Source organism: Archocentrus centrarchus, chromosome 13 (genome assembly GCF_007364275.1).
Source record: "Archocentrus centrarchus isolate MPI-CPG fArcCen1 chromosome 13, fArcCen1, whole genome shotgun sequence".
In the NCBI taxonomy this organism is placed as follows: domain Eukaryota; kingdom Metazoa; phylum Chordata; class Actinopteri; order Cichliformes; family Cichlidae; genus Archocentrus; species Archocentrus centrarchus.
Window position 1 is genome coordinate 4,453,758 of NC_044358.1, and position 16,068 is coordinate 4,469,825.

Here is a 16,068-nt window from a genome sequence, read left to right on the forward strand (position 1 = left end):
ACCCTGCACTCCGACACCTCCGCCCCCCCACCCCCAATCAGATTCTGTGAAGAAGACTTCCGGTGGTGTGTCATGGCGGTGGCATGGTGAATCCTCCAGAAAGGAAAAAATACTCGCGTCTTTCGCCCTTTCCCACAGATTCAAGAGAAATTCCATGCATTAGTAAGCCTGTCAGCTGCGGTCTCGCATCTTGGATTTAGCAGCAGAGGGCTGCGGTGTCCCTCCGCCTGGTCATGGCGGCTCACAAACCAGTGGAATGGGTCCAGGCCGTGATTACTAGATTTGATGAGCAGGTAAGATGGGCACATTCAGTGGATGGGTGTCGCAAGCTTCGGTAGCGTTGAAACGGAAGCACTCTAACTAACGTTACATGTGCAGTAACGAGGTGTTTTGAAAAACGATTTAAAGGCAGGTTCATTCGTCAGGTGTACTTTCTCCCCTTAAATGTACTGTGTTTGCTGGAAAACACTGAAGATGAGGTCTTTCAAGCTAGCGCTGTATCCACGATCAGTTAGCACATTAATCTCACATTTTAATCGGGCTATAGGGACTTGTCTGTTCAAGTGCGGAATAATGTTAACAAAACAGAATATCTGGTACATTTGAACCTCCGGAGACGCGTCTGTGTGTCATTTAAAGTTCCTTAGCTGCCGTTTTTTTCACGTCAGCTAGATAGCTAACATTAGCAGGCCTAGCTGTCTAATGTAAACAAAAAAAGATGTGACCGGGGTAAGCACACTGCATCCAAAACAGCTAATGAACTCGCTGGCTTGTGAGTACTAAAAGTAATGGTGCTCTCTTATAGCTAATTTCTAAACAGTTACTAGGAGATCCCTGCTTGATGTAATATCGGAGCAGGAACTAAGCTTTCCTTTATTTGTACATAAGAAATCCATAGCCAAAGTTGATAGCCAGGTTTTAGTTCCTCAAACTAGAATGGTTCTTCTTTACAAGTTCTTTTTTTTAAGTTCGAGATATCAGCAAGGGCGAGGGAACATACATCAGCTGTTTGTCAATAAAAGAGCTTACCAGACAAACAGTAGTCATAAGAAAACTGATTGTGATGACTGACTTAAAGATATTTTTGGTATTTTTTTAAGTGGAAGTGTTACATAAGTTTCTGATGAAAGTCATATTTAAAAGTATTTAACTTTTGTTAATTTGCCTTTGGTGTAAGTTGCCACAGACCATGGCTTGTAGCTAGGATTTAGCTGCTCAGCTTGGATTACTACCATTGGAAAAAGTGGCTTTAGGTATTATATCCACTTCTTAGTTATTGTTTCTCCAAACCCTAATTAAAGCTTCTCAGGCAGTTTTCTGTGTCGAAATAAGCATGCAGTTTGTCACTGATACCACATTTTTATAGTATTTTTAACAAGCTGAACTTCATCTGATGTTTTTGGAGGACTAGAATAAGTTAGTGGTTAATATTTAAAATGCTTACATCATGCCCTACAGTGCTGTGAAAAAAAGCTATCTAAACCTATTTGTCCTTATGTGAAAAAGTAACCCCCCCCCAAACACACACACACACACACACACACACACACACACACACACACACACACACACAAATGAAATCATAAATGAACTGTTATTAACCACATTTCTTGGAAAGCTGAGTTCAGTTTCATTAGACACACCTAGGCTTCTTGAATCAAGAAATCACTTAATTCGAACCTGTCTGACAGTGAAGTAGGCTAGCAGGTCTCAAAAATTAACACACATGTAATCATGATATAAAGAAACTCAAGAACAGATGAGAAACAAAATCACTCACAGTAAGCCACGGTGAGAGCCATTATCCACAAATGGAGAAAACTTGGAACAGTGGTGGACCTTCCCAGGAGTGGCCGACCTACCAAAATTGCTCTTAAGAACACACTGATGACTCATTCAGGACGTCACAATAGAAACCACAACAGCATCTAAAGAACTGCAGGCTTCACTTGCCTCAGTTAAGGTCAGCGTTCAGGATTCAGTAATAAGAAGGAGACTGGGCAAAAATGGCATTCATGGGAAAGTTCCAAGGAGAAAACCGCTGCTGACCAAAAAGAACACAATGATTTGTCTCACATTTGCCAAAAAAACATCTTGATGATCCCCAAGAGTTGTGGTAAAATATTCTGTGGACTGATGAGACAAAAGCTGTACATTTTGAAAGGTTTGCATCTCGTTTAATATGACATAAAACTTAACAGCATTTCATAAAAAGGACATAATACCAACACTCTTAACATGGTGGCAGTAGTGTGATGGTGTGGGGCTGCTTTGCTGCTTAGCACCTGAACGATTTACCGTAATTGATGCAACCATGAATTGTGCTTTCTACCAGGAAATCTTTAAGGAGAATGTCCGGCCATCAGTTTGTGCCTTGAAGCTCAGGCATACTTGGTTTATACAGCAGGAGAACAATCCAAAACACACCAGCTAGTCCACCTCTGAATGGTGCAAATAAATTAATTAAGTTTTGGAGTGACCTAGTCAAAGTCCTGCTTTAATCTGATTGAGATGCTTTGACATGACCTTAAACAGGCCATTTATGCTCGAAATCCCTTGAACGAGTCTGAATTAAACAATTCTGAAAAGAGGAGTGGGCCAAAATTCCTCCACACCGATGTGAGGGTCTTGCCAATTATCATAAACCCTTGATTGCAGTTCTTGCTGCCATGGCTTGGACAACAAGTTATTAGGTTTAGGTGGCAATTACTTTTGCACATATCAGATTTTTCACACATAGATTAGATGCATTTTTTTCCCCTTAATAAATGATATTGCTATGAAATAACATTTGTTTGATGATCTGAAACTTGCAAATCATGAAGGTGGGCAATACTATTTCACAGCACTGTATATTCCAATGGTCTGTTTCATTTTCTATTTAGAAATACTGCTTCACAAGCATTAACATTTATTATGCCAGTGTAGTAATTATACAACTGAAAAGCTTTCCTACAGTGTGCTGTACAATAGTGATGGCTAAAAGAGTGATAGGGTTGATATGTTGTGGAAAGAGGGGTTGGACGGAGGGGTGCAACGGTACAAAATCCCACAGTTCGGTTCATTTTGCGATAAGAAACCACTGTTCAGTGAATTTCGGTTTGGTTCATTTTCATACGTGAAATTGTTATTTCTGGATCAAATGATGATTTATGTGACTAAAGCAAACAAATTATTTAGAACATCTTTATTTATGCACACAATAACAAAAAATACTTTCAATGAACATAAAAGCCACATTTGACTTAAAACAATAGGAAATTGAGTAAAAAAAGTAACTGATAATCAGTGTCTACTACATATCACCTGAGAGGTCTGTTATTGCCCATCCATCCTCTTCTGCTTATCCTGTTCAGGGTGGCCGTAGCCCATCCCTGTCATAGGGCGAGAGGCTATGGCTACAGGTTGCCAGCCTGTTGCAGGGCCAACATAGAGAGACAGAAAACCATTCACACCTATGGGCAATCACCATTTAGCCTAACTGCATGTTTTTGTGCTGTGGGAGGAAACCGGAGTACCTGGAGAAAACCCACACAAACAGGGTGTGGGTCCACAGAAAGGCCCGGGCCAAGGTAGATTCTATCCCAGACCTTCTAGCTGTGAGGCAGCAGTGCTAACCACCGCGCCTGTTATTGTTTCACTTCTAAAACTCAATGCACACAACATTTCTCAGAAAAAAATATTCCTCTTCTAATGAGATTCATGAGAACAAAATGAATCAGTATCTATAAACACCTGAGAGGTATATCTACATATCACATTATCACCTCATATTTATTTATTCCCAGAATCTTTGCAATTAATTGATTTTCAGCAGATCAGACCTGCGACCCTCCCGTTTAAGGACAGCTGACTAAGCCCGCTAATCAACAATAGCTGGTTATAAGCTAACATTATGCCAGCTAATGTTAGGCTCAGATATCCTAAAAATTACATTTTCCCCTGATCAACAATTTGATTACATTCTCACATCATATGAGTTTATTTGCTGCGTGCCCGAGTCATCCACAACGTTAGATCAACAAAAGAGAAAAAACACGTCTTTTAAAATGAACTGCTCATTGATTTCCAGTTTAAAAATTGAACTGTTAGTAGTTTACTGACAAATGTTGTATGCAGTTAAACTCTTTCAATGTATTAACTTACCATATCACAAGTACAGTAATGTTAAATACATTAAGGTACATGTACAACCTAAACTAAGGTTTAAACTAAAGTAGCCTTTACTGTGTTACCTTGGAATCCTGTCTTGCATCAGATACTTTATTGACCCTGCAAGGGAAATTATGTTACAGCAGCAAGGAAATAATACAGTCTACAATAACTCAACAATAAAGTGAGCGTAAAAGTCCCACAGGGACAGAGTGCAAAACTATACATATACAACAATGATAAAACAAAATAAATAAAAATGATAAATGTAGGTAAAAAGATTCTGTAAGACTGACATTGTGCATTAATAATTTGCATTAATAAATAATGTATACACTGGGAATCTGAAAGACAGCTGCAAGAAGATACAATACAGAAATATGTGTGTGGGATCTTATGTCCTGACAGGTGTGTTTACCTGCCACAGAAAGAACAGTTATTATGAAGTCTTATGGAGAACAGTAGGAATGATTTCTTGAAGCATTCATTATGGCATAGGGTTGAATCAGTCTGAAGGAGAAGGAGCTCTGCTGCCTCAGTAGTGTGGAGTGGAGGGGTGAGATGGGTTGTCTGTGATGGAGAGGAGTTTGTTCAATGACCTTCTGTCCCTCACTGACTAAAACATCTCCAAATTCTGACCAATGGTGGTTCCAGCCTTGTGAATCAATTTGTTGATCCTGCTGGCATTTCCAAGATGTTGTCATCATCTTCTTCTTGTGGGTTTCACGGCAGTTGGCAAACCAGCTTAGAGCTGCATTACTGCCACCTACTGGACTGGAGTGTGGATCAGGAGTTAGAAAAAAAATCCTCAGATTCAAAAAAGTTCTCGTTCGCTGCGACGGTTTTCCTTTAACATTGAGTGGATCATTGCTGACATGTTTTTCCACGCCTCCACCACTCTCTGCCGTGTTTGTGTGTTGTGCTCTATGTGCTGAGAATTTCAGCTGTTATTTTTTTCTTTACTTCGGCTGTTAGCTCCCAGAACGGATTGCTATAACCACAGTGTGCTAGTCATAATATTTTTTACACTTTAATCCCTGATTAGTGATTAAAAATAGACCTGCAATATTAACGTATTTAGGAGAATGCTTCCATAAAGCATTACATTACGCTCATGCAGACCCCAATTTTTCAACACAAACACTGATGACACAACAGCAGCAGGCAGCTGTTTTACATGCAGTCTGTCTATAGAGAGCAGCTATAGAGACGGTGCAGTCAGGTGGAGTGAAAGTAAACGTTTTTCTAGTGTCCAAAACAGAAGCATTTTTTTTTTTTTTTCTGTAGCCACCACTAAAGATTTACTGGGAAACAGCTAGAGATCCTTCATCAACCACCTGATCAGTAAGTGAAGGAAAGAGAACTTTGTAGCTGCTCCATCCATCCTGTTTCACACAGCAAAAAACTGCAGTACGGAAGTTAAAAAATGCAGATGAACCATTAATACGAATAAAGTATTTCTTACCCGATTACTCAAGTAATTGATGGAATTATTGATAGAATACTCGATTACTAAATCAATAGTTGCAGCCCTATTTTATATTAATCTAAATCTGCAAAATAATGTTACAAAAGCTGTGAAATAAATATGGTCTTATAGACCCCATAGACAATTCCTGTCAGCCTTCAGCAAGCTGCCTGTTTTAAGCATCGTATCAGACTAAGGCCCCATTTCGTTTTGATGCGTTTTGGCCTCCCGTTTACACGAGAATGGAGTGAAAATGATACTTTTTTGGAAAGGGCCTCCAGAGTGGAGCGTTTCTGAAATGCTTCAGCCTCTGTCTCCGTGTAAACAGATGAAAACGATGCTTTTTGGAAACGGGGGCACTCGCACATGCTCACTATGGTTGCGACTGCCACAGTTTTCCGTGCATGCGCTAATAGATGAACAACAATCACTATGGCAGATTCATGAGTGCTTCTTGTACTGCTCAGTCTTTTGAACTTAACTTAAACTTTATCTTAAATATCTGCGTACTTCAAGTGGCATGATTCCCAGTCAATATTTTCCCGTGTTTTTGCAGTTTTATCATTTAGTGTTGTGTGCAGCAGCAATCCAACCTCGTTGTCCGTCCACACAAAGATTCTCACATTGGCCATTTTGTAAATAATCAACAGATCTTTGCCGCGCATCCCACTGAGTCCCTCCAAAAACACAGCCAACTTGTAGCCTGGCAAAGGGAACTACATCATTTTCACCATTTCTAGCATTTCCGTGTAAACGGAGATCGTTTCCAAAACGTCTCCGTGTAAACGGGAGTCCGAAATGCATCAAAATGGCACCGTTTCAACTGGAAATGTTGTCGTCTAAACGGGGCTCAAGTAACACACTAAATGCATGTTGCATGAGCTTAAATGCTGATGTTGTGCCCAAAAGTGATTTTCAGTGTTTCTGTTTTTTATGTGTAACGTCTTTGCTTATATTGGTAGACAGACTTTAGCCAACGGGATTTATGAAGGGCTTGTATAATAAATGGAGAAACGCCCTGTTTTGCAAGTATGACTGTGTGTTATTGCACCTACAATATAATCAATCCAATACTTTTTGGCCACTTAAAATATCTTTATAGAACTGTTGTTATTTTTGTTGCAATTTCTGTAGCTCTCTGGGCCAGAGCTCTCGGAAAAAAACACATTTTTAATGTCAGATGTCTACCATGTGACAGGAATGTTGTTTCTTGCTCAGAAGGACTTCATGTCATTCATGAGACGTATGTTTCACAGATTATAGACCAAAAGGTAATTTACAACACTTTAAATACAGGCAATTATTTTTGGCAGAGCACCGGAAATCACTTTTGGCAGACGATCACTTTTTGGCATAATACCGGCAACACCGTTGGCCAATTACATAGGTTACATATGTAGGCCCCACAAAGACCCAGCCCAGAAGTCTAAATTAGGCTTAAGTTAACCCGATACTACCCACAAGTGCACCGGCGCTCTGATCGCTCCCCCACTTGCTCCTGATTGCGCAACTGTTTTTAAATGCCGGTTGAATTGCAACCACACACAACAGAGCAATAATTTTTTTTGCATATAAAACCAGAGACTTTACACTTGCATATCCTGCATTCAGCGTATACCCAGAGCGCCGCATCCTTCCTCCGACGGGTTTGCAGAAATTGTATAAAATTGCATAGAAAGCGCAAACAACAAAACATTATAATCCATGGGGTCAGTGTTTTCATTAGCTGCTAACAGGACTTCCTACGTTGGAATATCCATCATCACAACGTTGTCACATGAACTATCATGTGATTTCATGCAAGCCACTACCTGCAGCAACAGGAAGTGATGTCATTTTGCCACACACCACTCATATTCTTGCAGGGAAACAGTTTTTTTCCTCCTAGGCCTGGCCATAGCAGAAAACATGGCATATTTGACTTTGTGCCTTCCTGTATACGTTCCAGAGACACTTAGAACTTTGATTACACTATTAAAAATAGTTTATTTTGATGCACATGCTGTCTTTGTGCAAATTCTGTACAGTATTCAATTTTTTCGTTTTTCCTACACTTTATAAAATGAGTGTATCTTACAAATTATGTTATGAACACACTCAAAATTTGTTTTCTGTGGTCTGAAAGGCCTCCATGCATCCTTTTCTAATTTACAATTTTGAAGGATCCAGCTGTGGCATTTTTGTATCTAGAGAAGTATCTAAAATTAAAAAACGAGTTTCAATTTTTTGTGGGTTAGTGCACTTTTTAGCTAATTTCTTTAGTTACTACAAATTTCTTTCATACATAATATTAAAATTTGGGATGTAAAGATTCTATTGATGTATAGAAAGTTGATACATTCCAAAAAATGGCACTACAGCATGTAAAAATGTAAAGATATGGTCTGGCAGACTTGTTCTATTGTAGGTAATAAGAGGTTTTAACAGTTCATCTTCATGTTTTATTTTAATTTCTGCAGCTTTGCTGTAGATTTTCACTTTGTAAAACAAACTGTGGTTGATGGAAGCAGCTACAAAATTCTCTTGCTCAAGTGGTTTGATGGACTCCCTCCAGCTTTTTCCCAGGAAAGGTTTTAATGGTGATTACAGAACAAGCACTGTTGTATTGGAAACTAGAAAACTGTTTTCTTTCACTCCACCTGAGCTCACCACCTCGTTAACAGACAAAAATGTGAAATGTTTAATTAATACACATCGTTTTTTAAAAATTCCTGATTTATTGCTGTGTTTATTATTAAATGTGTCAAAATATAGTGTGTACAAAAACATTTTTATACACAAACAGTAGTAGAAACAGCAGCCACGGCTATTATGGGGAAATACAATGTGACCGGCGGGGGGAAGGAGGATTAAAAAACAGACAGAACTCAAATTTATTTATATCTAATTTTCTTTTTTTTTCTTCTTTTTTTTAAATTTTTGGTACAATAACCGTGTTGGTTAACCGCAGTGAACTGTTATCTCTATTTGGACAGCCTTCAAATAAGCAGAACCACTATTTAATCAGACTACGTACACAAAAAAGTTTCATTTTAAAATGGGGGTTTAAACTTAAAACAAGCGTTTTGGCACTGTTTGACAAATAATTCCTGTCCATACTTGAAGATGAAATACGTGCTGATTTAAGCACTGCTAGTCTAAGGCCCTGTTTCATGACACCATTTCAAAATGAAAACGGCACAGTTTTGATGGATTTGGACCTCCTGTTTAAACGAGAACAGAGTGAAAATTATACTTTTTGGAAACGGGCTCCAGAGTGGAATGTTTCTGAAATGCTCCATCCTTTGTTTCCGTGTAAACGGATGAAAACGATGCTTTTTGGAATCGGGGGCAATCACACATGTGCACTATGGTTGATGGGGACACTCACACATGTGTACTATGGTTGCAGCTCCTATAGCCACCCCGCTAACTTGTGGCCTAGCAATAGGAACTGCAGTGTTTTCTGCTTTTACCCCAAAATGTTTCCATTGGAAATGTTGTGTAAATGGGGCCTAAGCTGATGTCTTTGTTTCCTTCTGGAGAAGATTCAAAGTCAGTCAATGGTCCAATCAGGAAGTAAACATGAGTGTCTGTGGCACAGGTTAAAAAAAACAAACAAAAAAAACACAAGAAATTTCAAAATAATTCTAAACTAAAAGTCTCTGTTTTAGTGAAACCCCACAGTAGTGTGGATGGTAGATGTAAACATAGCAAAAGTTAAGCATTTTAAAATGGGAAGTTACTAGTGTAAATATTTTTGTTTGCCTCTTTTGTTTCAGTTTGAGCTTACTGTCCTGTCAGTTAACAGAGAAATGTGGGGTCTGTTTTGACAGTAGGTATATGTAAATCCAAAGCTGTAAAGTGTTAAAATAATTTGAGATCAGGTAGATTTTATATGTTCAGTAAATTTAGATATTATTTAGATATTAACATCTAAATATGCTTTCAGGACATTTTTCTGCCTTCGCCACATCTTTCAGATCAGTCATTTCTTGGAAGTAGCCTATGAAAATTGGCCTGTAAGGGTAATTTCCCATCATTGTTATTACCATCTTCATCATTCAGGCTTGATTTATGCTTCGGCTGGAAACCTACGCCACAACTACGTCATATCCACAAACCTTACTGCATCCATAACCATCACATAACCTGACGTGCACCTCCCGAGAAATGCAACTACAGGTCGGGTTAATTGTGACGTGCTCAGCACCGTTGGTTCCACCCATGGATTTCTGGCCACCTTTATGCCGCAGTTTTTGGATTTATTGTTGCGAGAACAACAATCATAGCATCTAAAAATGTCAGCACAGTCCCCAAATTTGATTTGTTTCTATTGGCTGACACCGCATGTAAAACATGGGGACATGAGCACACGGTAACGTAGGTTGCAGCTTCCGCTGAAGCATACGTTTAAGCAGGGACTCATATTTTAAAAACAATTGTCCTCTGTCACTGCGGATTCAATGTAATTGATACAAAACTTTTTAAAAAGCCTGTTATTTGCACTTTATTTCTATATGTTTTTTCTTTTTTTTTTCTTTTTTAATTGTTCATATCATATTTTGACATTTTAAAACTTTGATTGAAATTTGTGACTTCTTAAAATTTTATCCTATGCAACAAGGTTTAGGAGTGTGTTTATGGGAATCTTTGACCATTCTCCCAGAAGCTGATGTTGGCCTGGCTTACAGTCTCTGCTCTAATTCATCCCAAAGGTGTTCTTGTCGGGTTGAGGTCAGGACTCTGTGCATGCCAGTCAAGCAAACTTCCACAGCAAACTTGCTCATCCATGTCTTTATGGACCTTGCTTTGTGCACTGGTGTGCAGTCATGTAGTAACAGGAAGGGGCCATCCCCAAACTTCCCACAACATTTGGAGCATGAAATTGTCCAAAATGTCTTGGTATACTGAAGCATGGCAGAAATGCAATCTTGGGACAAGCCCTGTATCTGACAATTTACCTTGTTATTAACATTTTTAAATTTATTGGCACTTCCACAGTTTTAGTGTAAATGGTCAAAGTGATTAAAATGAAAAGAATGCATTAGCACATCACACAGGATACATGAACAACACAGTGTGTAGCTTTAAAGGCTAAACCTGTGAGTGTGCTGGAGTTAATAGACAACAAATTGATGCATTGCCAAAATGTTCTGGGTGAAAGTTGTTGATCAAAGAATGACAGAAATATTTCAGTTACATGTTGCACTGAGAATGTCTCACCTCCAGCTTCATGGTCATCTTGTCCTTTTTATTTATTTTTTTTTAGCTTCCCATTAAAGTTGGGCATCAGAACACCCACACCAAAGTCAGCATAGAGCACAACAAGGAATGTTTGATCAACATCTCCAAGTACAAGTTCTCCCTTGTCATCAGTGGCCTCACAACCATCCTGAAAAATGTCAACAACATGGTAAGTGCCCTTCATCCTCTTATGTTAGAGGAGAGAACAGATTTTGGCCAATTATAATTAGTTATTCTGATAATTCATTCTCTTCATACTGGTAATGAAGCTACTTTCCTTGACAAAGTAGTCATATGCAGACTCCTTCAACACTACTCAAGCAATTCCTGAGCAGCTGGCTATGCCATGTATGTTGTATTTGTAGAGGCTCCCCAGTGGGTAATTACCCTTTGGGAGTCCCTAAAACGGTTTGGTCCAAAAGTGTAGATTGCACATCTTAAACTAAAGTCACCTTTGTATGAAAATATGCAAATTAATGAATAAGGGTGTAATGAGACAGAATTCCACAGTTCGGTTCATATTGTAGTACAGAAACCATGGTTTGGTGAGTTTTGGTTCAGTTCATTTGCATATATGAAATAGTTATTCCTGGATCAAATGATTTATGTGACTAAAACATATGACTAAGAGCGTCTTTATTTCCTGCAAACAATAGCAAAAAATAACTTTCAATGAACATAAAAGCCGCATTCGAGTAGAGAACAAATGAAAATTGAGTGAAAAAGTAGCTGATGATCTATTGATCAGCGTATGCTACATATCAACTGAGAAGTATGTTGTTGTTTCACTATTAAAACTCAATGCAACACAACATTCCAACAAAATAATCCTCTTCTGATGAGATTCATGACAGCAAAATTAATCAGTATCTATAACTGGAGAGGTATATCTATAGATCACCTTATTATCATCTCATGCTTATTTATTCCCAATATTGTCGCAATTGCTCATTTTCAGCACGTCAGACCTGCGACCCTCCCATTTACAGACAGCTGACAGGAGCTGGCTCATCTACAAGAGCTGGTTATAAGTTGGCATTATGCCAGCTAATGTTAGGCTCAGATGTCCTAAAAATTACACTTTCCCTGTAATAAACATCTTTATTACATTCTCACGTCATATGAGTTTATTTGCCAAGTGTTCATGTCATTCACCACAAAAAAGTTTCAGCAGCACAGGCTAACAGCAGTCAAAAACAGCAGCTCTTATTAAAATAGCAGTGATTACTAAAGCCGCGTTTCCATACGGGACGACTCGGTCAACACAACTCGGCACGGTCGTGTTGTGTTTCCATTGCAATTGAGGACCACCACAGTGTGGGTGGAGTCAATATAGCAGTGCCGGCAGTAGTCTCATGACGTGACTCGTGTGCGGCTCAAAACACAACACAACAATAGATGAGATAGAGGCAAGCTAACAGCTAATGCTAGTTTAATATTATCAACATGTATAAGTCCCCCATACAATGTGTTAATGGATGAAGGTTATCATTAAGTATAACCCTATACCCCCGAACATAATCGGCTCAGTGTACTTCAAAAGAGCCGCCGTTTGCGGCTCTTTTGAAGTACACTGAGCCACAGTAATACCCTATATTGGTTGTGAAGTGCAGTTTCTCAGCTTTCAGAAACTGTTTAAATTTTTCCAGTAGGACAAACGGTCACGTTATTACGGTAATTCAAAGTTCCTTTGATCAGCCGCCTCAGGCTCTGTGCTAACCAGCTGTTCGGCTAGTAGGGGCAGGTACCAGTGCTTCAGCGGCGATCGCCCGGCAGTATAGTGTTATAATATGTATGCTGTGTGAGCGTTTCAGATGGCTCTCATGTTGCAAACCGTCAGTCTGGGGATTCAACCGGTGCTTTGCGTGCCTCCAGTTTCTTGCTGTCGGGTTTTAAAAATGGCAGGCTTGATTCTGGTGAAGGAGTCGCTCTCATGACTCCGCTAGTGACCACACTCCCTGGCCAATCAGTGGCATGCTGTCCTCCGCGTCACATTTTTGTATCGCCTCTTATCGCTCAGAACCTCGGGTGAGTGGGTACGAAAAAGTACCTGCAAACTTGTACCAGTTACTAATGGAAATGCCGTCAAACCGTGGCGAGTCGAGGCGACGCGTGCAGAATCGTTCCGTATGGAAACGCGGCTTAAAATAGCAGTAGTTACCGACAGAGAAGTCCTAGAAATCCTCAACAACTCACCTCAGCATCTGTCTGTTCTGACTCATCGACTTGTTTTGGAGTCTTTTCGTAAAGTTTTTACAGCCTCCTCCGGAGCAAATAAACGTGGAAGCTTCATGAGGTACACAGCGATCTTACAGTCTGCACTCATTAGATAAACACCAGCCAGAGCATTTCAGGGGACTTGGGAGAAAAAATGTAAAATATTTAATTAACCCATATCCATTTTTTATTCCTGATTTATTGCTGTTTATTATTAAAGTATGTCCAAATATAGTGCATACAAAACATTTTTATACACAAACAGTAGTAGAAATGCACTGGCCGTCCGTGGTCATTATGGAGAAACACAAGGCCGAACAGAACTCTTATTTATTTGGATCTACTTTTTAAAATTTTTCAGTACAATAACTGTACGATCTGTTCATGGTTCAATTCACCGAACCATGGTTTCTGTACCCCGGTTATTGGTTAACCGCAGTGAACCGTTACACCTTTTGGAATGAAACTGGTATGTGCCACAGGCCATTTAGAGGAAAGGTACGAGGAGGCATATTCCAATATTCCAAATTAAGTTTAGATAAGACAAGATCCACTTTAGATTATTTAAACACCCATTTTACCCACAGAAAGACATCATCTGGTGTCTCAAAGTTTTTAGCATAGCTTCTATGCTAAAAACTGTGGCTGTAGCCCAGGAGGTAAAGCAGGTCACTTACTGATCGGAAGGTTGGCGGTTCGATTCTTAGCTGCTCCGAGCTGCATGCCAAAGTATCCTTGGGCAAGATACTGAACCCCAAGTTGCTCTCCGATGCAAGCATCGGAGTACGAATGGGTATGAATATTAGACAGTAAGCACTTAGCTTAGTTACTCATGGAAGTGCTTGTGTGAATGGGTAAATGTGTTGTATAAGTGCTTTGAGTGCTCAGAGTAGAAAAGCGCTATATAAGAACTAGTCCATTTACCATTTTACAGTCACTGAACACTTAGATACAGTTTGCTAGTCTTGCACATGCAAGAAGCAAATCTCTTTGAGTACAGCAAAGCCATTGTCATGTTTAAGAACTAGTTTGAGATTATTTAAACTTTGTGACATGGTCGCAAACGTCATGCTGGAAGCAACCATCAGAAGGTGGGTACACTGTAGTTATAAAGGGATGGACGTGGTCACTAACAATATTCAAGTAGGCTGTACTGTATTAACAATGCTCAGTTGGTACTAAGAGGCCTATGGTGTGCCAAGAAAATGTCCCCCCCACACGCTACTATCCAAATGGCGCAGCAGAAATTGAGACTCATAAGACCAGGCCAGACCAGGTTTTTCCAAATTTTTTTATTTATGCTAAGATGTTAAAGCAAATTGCTAGTGTTATCACTTCTAGCTACCATTTGGGCTCCACAGCATTTGTAACATATTGTCATTTGACCTATGTCTGACCTTTTTATATCCAAAGAACCTCCAAACAACAGACGTGACTCCTCTTTTTGGTATTAATTCCTCTGGGTCATCTTCAGCAACCTGTACAGTTGTTTCAGTTTCAGAACTTTTTAGCGGTAGTCATTCTCGCCTCTAAACTTTTGCACACATTCTCAAGCAAGCAGACCTGTGTTGTGGTGGTGCTATAGTGAAATGGGCCACTTCCAGATACTGCTGCACATGTTCCAGATGTTGTTTAGTGCCCTTCACTGGCATTACAGTATATGAAAAATTCATATCATAATGAAAATAAAGACTGGTTTTCATGCAAACCAGTATACCTCCCAGCCCTGCTCTGGCATGAACAATGTATTTTCACCCAGAGGTGTTGCAAACTGGATATTTTCTCTTTTTCCAGACCATTCTCTTTAAATCCAAGAGATGGTTGTGCTGGAAAAATCCCAGTAGATCAGTAGTTTCTAAAATACTCATACCAGCCCATGTGGCACCAATAGCCACACAGTGTTGATTCACTTAAATCACTTTTCTTTCCCTTTCAGATGCTTGCTTTGAACTTTAGCAGGTTCTCTTGGCCATGTCTTACACGCTTGTTTATTTTTCAAAACTTTCATTTTTCATTCCCTTTGGTCCAAATCATTGAGTAACGAGTAAATACAGAAACGAACTGATAAATCTGACCAAATATTAATAAGGCAGCATACCTCATTGCTTATCCAAATGAACTCTTGTTTTATTTTGTGGCTAGTTGCTACTGTTTGTGTGCTCTGCCCTTCTGTGGTACTCCGCTGCATCCCAGAATGCAACACATATCTGACCTAAAGGAGGGTGTTTAGCTGAGACTTGCAGCATACACCTGTAAGTTGGGTTGGATCAAGGTTAGACTATGTTCTTATATAAACTAACCATTCTGAAGTTTGTTTGGAACCATAGGGTCTCAATGAGGTTGTTTTGGTTTGTGCCTGAGTGAGCTGTGTTCACATCTGTACAGATGAAATGTACAAATGGAGCAAACAAACCAGAGTTTAATTTAAACAGAGGAAACAGCACGGGTCTAAAAACACCCTAAGATCCAATAGCAGTGATGTTATGAATGTGCCTGTTTTCACAGCGGATATTTGGAGAAGCTTCTGAGAAGAACCTCTACCTCTCTCAGCTCATCATCCTGGACACACTGAAGAAGTGCCTGGCTGGGGTAAGTTTTAACTCTTACCATGTGGTTTTGTTCTATAAAAAAAAAACCCCACATTGACACCTTGAATAAATTCATGCCTTAGAAATTTTGTGACCTCATCTTAGACCATATGTAACTGACGTAAAATTGACATAGAATTAATTCTGCTGTTCCCAGAAAGGGTCAGTAGGTGGCACTAGATGGCAGTAGGTGGCAGTGTAGTGCTTGTGATCTTGAGTCTGCTGTGTTCAAATTCCAGGGCTGCATCATTCGAAAGATGTAGTCTACATAGACTTAAAAACTGAGCAGCTGTTCAATGGGACAGTCTGGCCTGCAAAGCATTGTTTCTGTTGCCTAGAAACTGTGATAGTAGCGTCTCTGAAAAGCTTTATTTAATTTGCCTTGATGTTACAGGAGAAAACCAAATGTTTCATTTG

The 16,068-nt window shown here is 39.5% G+C and overlaps 1 protein-coding gene across 1 annotated transcript in view; it reads left to right on the top strand.

The window, feature by feature from the left end:
- Nucleotides 1-39: 39 nt before the first annotated feature.
- Nucleotides 40-16,068, top strand: part of nf1a (neurofibromin 1a) — a 136,181-nt gene continuing 120,152 nt past the window's right edge. The window contains exons 1-3 of the mRNA XM_030745310.1: nt 40-293; nt 10,872-11,015; nt 15,569-15,652. Coding sequence (XP_030601170.1) covers nt 234-293; nt 10,872-11,015; nt 15,569-15,652 — 288 coding nt within the window. The 5' untranslated portion in view covers nt 40-233. The remainder of the gene's footprint in view (nt 294-10,871; nt 11,016-15,568; nt 15,653-16,068) is intronic.